General features: G+C 41.7%; 1 protein-coding gene across 2 annotated transcripts in view; it reads right to left on the bottom strand.

Annotated features, from left to right (window-relative positions):
- The window catches only part of katnal1 (katanin p60 subunit A-like 1), a 19,114-nt gene extending 15,605 nt beyond the window's left edge, over positions 1–3,509 (bottom strand). The window contains exons 1-3 of one of the 2 annotated variants that reach the window (XM_042311620.1): positions 3,404–3,500; positions 1,303–1,496; positions 605–765 (exon numbers count right to left, since the gene is read on the bottom strand). In XM_042311620.1, the coding sequence (XP_042167554.1) occupies positions 605–765; positions 1,303–1,464 (323 nt within the window). In that variant the 5' untranslated portion in view covers positions 1,465–1,496; positions 3,404–3,500. Of the gene's footprint in view, positions 1–604; positions 766–1,302; positions 1,501–3,403 lie in introns of both variants that reach the window. The other variant, XM_042311621.1, reaches the window with a different exon arrangement.
- Positions 3,510–5,025: the final 1,516 nt, after the last annotated feature.

Raw genomic sequence — 5,025 nt, forward strand, 5'->3', positions numbered from 1 at the left:
ACAAACAGAGACAGGCAGACAGACACACGTGAAGCAATCAAAGTCCCAGTAGTGTAGTGAAACAGAACGTCGGTTTGAGAGATCATGGTGGCCGTACGATGCTACAGGGCCTATAGGCTATTTTAGAAAGACCTACAGCTAGTGAATGAAACTATGAAGCATGTAACCTTTTCATGATGGTCCTGTCAATGTTAATCGTCATGCTATTCAGAAGATGTGTCGCCTACTCTCTGCCATGTGCAGCTGAACATCCAATAGGAAGCAGCAGCTTGTCAACGTCAAGAGGGGATCATTTGGTTAAGTGGCAGTTCCTCCTCTCATATCAGTGGATAACAACACACTGATATGTCCACTTTAATACGCACACACACAGTTATTGGAGCTACAATGATCCACATGATGTTGCCTTAAGATATTAACTTGAGCTCTGTACTTGTTCTTCGTTAAAAAATGAGACCTTACACAGCCAGGTGCTGTTTACTCCGTCACGTTTCCTCCTCTCCATTTAGTAACGGAGCTGGTTTGGGGGAACCAGGCTAAAGTGATGAATAAGATTGCCTGAGACCTGAAGAAAATTGTGACAGGTCTCAGACACTCCATGTACCTGTGCTCTGCAGGGGTGGGTGGTGGCCACACTGCAGGGTCTCTGGGCCCCTCATCAGACTGAGGGACGGGGAAGTCAGCTGGCTTGTCCACCTTAAAACTCTCCAGAGTTCCCACAATACCTTTCACCTGCTCATACTCCTCCAACAACTCCTGTCTCACCTAGAGCGAGAGAGAACGAGAGAGCACATTTCGGTAACACTTTTAGCCAACCGGAACATCACATTATTACTTGTTAAGCGTGCATGAACGTTCATCATGTCTTATTACCAAACAACTACCTCTTTCCCTACTGTATTTATTTATTTTGCTCCTTTGCACCCCATTATTTTTATTTCTACTTTGCACATTCTTCCACTGCAAATCTACCATTCCAGTATTTTACTTGCTATATTGTATTTACTTTGCCACCATGGCCTTTTTTTTGCCTTTACCTCCCTTATGTCACCTCATTTGCTCACATTGTATATAGACTTGTTTTTCTACTGTATTATTGACTGTATGTTTGTTTTACTCCATGTGTAACTCTGTGTCATTGAATGTGTCGAACTGCTTTGCTTTATCTTGGCCAGGTCGCAATTGTAAGTGAGAACTTGTTCTCAACTTGCCTACCTGGTTAAATAAAGGTGAAATAAAATAAATAAAAATGACCAATGCTTCAACATGTATTTGTAATGTATGTGTTTGGGAGAGTCTCACCTGTTGCCACTTGACTTTGAGTGCAGGGTCTCTGAGGGCTTGGCCGTGTTTATGTATCTGCTGGATCACTCCCTGGTAGTAGACCATAGATGAGTCATAGTTCCCCAGCAGAGCATACTCTCTGCCCTTCTTAGCGTTGTCACAGATCTCTGCCAGGTTCATCTTAAACGGAGGACAATGTTTCTGTGCTGGAACTGTCTGGCAGGGAAACAGAAGAAGGCAACATTAGTTCTCCTTCGATCTTCGGGTCGAAATGTTGCACAATAAAACTGAAGCAATCATCATCAGTGTGCGGGTATCTCTCTCTCTCTCTCTTTAGTTGACTTGTTGTACCCTGCAAGTCACTACTCTGAAACTAAGCTATATTAGTATGACATGAGAATGTAAAAGTAAGAATGTAAAAGTGACGCAAGTAAACCAAGATCATGGCATGGCTCACAGGCTTTACTAACAATGGGAACTGTTGTCAAACAGTAGTGAGAGCTCTGGGTTCCCTTTACTTTGCTCTACTGCTGGCTGTGTCATATGATCCCTTTCTTCAGTGTGTAGAGTTGGCTTGTCAGACTTACTATGTTCGGATTAGCTAGCTAACCAGCTAGCTACATACTATCTGAAATCAATTGACTGTTTGGACAACCAGGGTTGGAGTAAGAGCAAACTCAAGAGTTAGATATAATAAACTGTATAGACTGGAGGTTATCACACCGTGAGGGTGTAAGTATAGCTTCCGTCCCTCTCCTTGCCCCTACCTGGGCTCGAACCAGAGACCCTCTGCACACAACAACAGTCACCCTCGAAACATCGTTACCCATCGCGCCACAAAAGCCACGGCTCTTGCAGAGCAAGGTGAACAACTACTTCAAGGTCTCAGAGCAAGTGACATCACTGGTTGAAACACTTTTAGCGCACACCACCACTAACTAGCTAGCCATTTCACATCGGCTACACTCACCCCCCTTTTGACCTCCTCCTCTTCCACAGCAACCAGTGATCCGGGTCATGGCACCAATGTATAGCTTCAGATAACCTCCAGTCTATACAGACCCTCTGCACACATCAACAACAGCCACCCTTGAAGCATTACCTATCGCGCCACAAACGCCAAGGCCCTTGCAAAGCAAGGGGAACAACTACTTCAAGGTCTCAGAGCTATTGACATCAACGATTGAAACACTATTAGCGCGCACCACCGCTAACTAGCTAGCCATTTCACATCGGTTACAAGGGCAAGGAGGTTATCACACCGTGAGGGCTAAGAAGTTATCAGGACCAAGTTTGGGAAACCTTGTGCTAGACAAGCAGTAGGGTGGCAGTGGTCAAAGGCACTGCATCTCAGTGATTGAGGTGTCACTACAGACACCCAGGTTCGAATCCAGGCTGTATCCCAACCCGGCCGTGATTGGGAGTCCCATAGGGCAGCGCACAATTGGCCCAGCGTCGTCCGGGTTTGGCCCGTGTAGGCCGTCATTGTAAATAAGAATGTTCTTAACTGACTTGACCGGATCAATAAAATCTTATCCCACGGTAAGCAGGATATCCTATTGTTGATAGCAATGTCCCTTCATTCCGGTTATACCGACATACCTTTCATTAACCATATGTTCATAGTAGCTAAACTAACTACATTAACTTCAAAGCCTATTTAATGTAGCCCTACTTAATCCAGATGGGTTTCATAGTTAGCTAAAATAGCTAACAAACATCATTTTCACAGTGTAGCTAGCTAGCTAAGGTAAATATGTCAACCATTATCATTAGTATCTGAATCAACAATAATAACATCAGCAGGAAATATTTTCAAAGAATGCACATTATCCATAAAAATCTATCATCGCAAATCAGGACCCTGGTCTTGTAGTTCAAACACACGACATCTCTCCATCTATTTTGATCAGCAGTATGTGTAAATAAAACAACATTTCCCATAAACCTCCAGCCAGTTACACCCCAAGCTTAGGCCAGATAACAAAACGGATCGCATGGCAAGAAAATACCCTCTAGTTTCGAACAAATTACGTCCGCGCAAGTATGCCACAAAAACCCAGAGACAAACAAATAGCTACTATATACAACTATGTGCATGAAAAGAATATGATTGTACCTCAAAGAGAAGCACTTGTTTCTGTTGTTGTCTGCAGTAGTCCGTTAGACGGTGCTGTTACCATGGCCGCGGAGAGACGCCGTGCGGAGAATGACGATCATATGGGGGGAAGAAGAGGAAGAGGCGTGGCCGCTGGAGTTCATGGATGACATCAGTCAACGTCAAGAACTGAACAGACTGTCAAAATATAATGACATGGGTAGTAAGGAAGTTTCCTTTAAAATTATTCATAAATATTATCCTGCCAATCACTATATGAAGAAGTTTAAGGAAAACATCAACTCCAATTGCTCCTTTTGTAATGACCACCCAGAAACAGTGGTGCATCTTTTTTGGCATTGTATGCATGTAAGAAAACTGTGGCAAGACATCAGTAGGTTTATAATTGAACACATTTATGAAGATTTTACACTATTGTGGAGAGATGTACTGTTTGGATTCTTTACATACAATAGAAATAAGCGGAATCATTTTTATGTAATTAATTTCATTATTCTTTTGGCCAAATTTCATATACACAAATGTAAATTTACAAACAGAAAACCACATTTTCGTACCCTACAAAAAGAAATGGAACTGTATTTTAAGACGGTTAAATGCTCTACTAACAAAAAAGCTGTTAGAATTGTAAGTATATGCATGTCCCTTAAGGTCCTTGTGTAATTGTAATGTGATATTGTACCCCCTAGCTCGATTGTCCATTGTTTGTAATCTATGTATGCTTGTGTTCCCTCATGTGCTTTATGTATTGATTTGTTGTGTTAATAAAAAAAATTTAAAAAGGAAAAAAAATAAAATAATAATAATAATAATAATGACATGGGTAGTATGCTAACAGAATTTTCACTAAATTGTCTGGGTGAAATGGTTTAATCGAAGCTGGAAGGTAAACAATGCATTCTTTATACATCTTTGTTCTAGACGAGAGAGAGAGAGAGAGCAAGACAAAAATAATGGTGTTCCAAAAAAGGTCCAGTTGCCAGAACCACAAATACAAAATTCCATCTAGACACCGTTGCCCTAAGCACACAAAAACATATACATACCTAGGCCTAAACATCAGCACCACAGGTAACTTCCACAAAGCTGTGAACAATCTGAGAGCCAAGGCAAAAAGGGCCTTCTATGCCGTCTAAAGGAACATAAAATTCGACCTACCAATTAGGATCTGGCAAAAAATACTTGAATCAGTTATATAACCCATTGCCCTTTATGGTTGTGAAGTCTGGGGTTCGCTCAACAACCAAGATTTCACAAAATAGGACAAACACCAGAATTCTGCAAAAATATCCTCTGTGTAATAATGCATGCAGAGCAGAATTAGGCCGATACCCGCTTATGATCAAAATCCAGAAAAGAGCCGTTGAATTCTACAACCACCTAAAAGGAAGCAATTCCCAAACCTTCCATAACAAAGCCATCACCTACATAGAGATGAACCTGGAGAAGAGTCGCCTAAGCAAGCTGGTCCTGGGGCTCTGTTCACAAACACAAACAGACCCCACAGAGCCCCAGGACAGCAACACAATTAGACACAACCAAATCATGAGAAAACAAAAAGATAATTACTTGACACATTGGAAAGAATTAACAAAAAAAACAGACCAACCTAGAATGCTATT

This window comes from Oncorhynchus tshawytscha, linkage group LG33, assembly GCF_018296145.1.
Source record: "Oncorhynchus tshawytscha isolate Ot180627B linkage group LG33, Otsh_v2.0, whole genome shotgun sequence".
NCBI classification, from domain to species: domain Eukaryota; kingdom Metazoa; phylum Chordata; class Actinopteri; order Salmoniformes; family Salmonidae; genus Oncorhynchus; species Oncorhynchus tshawytscha.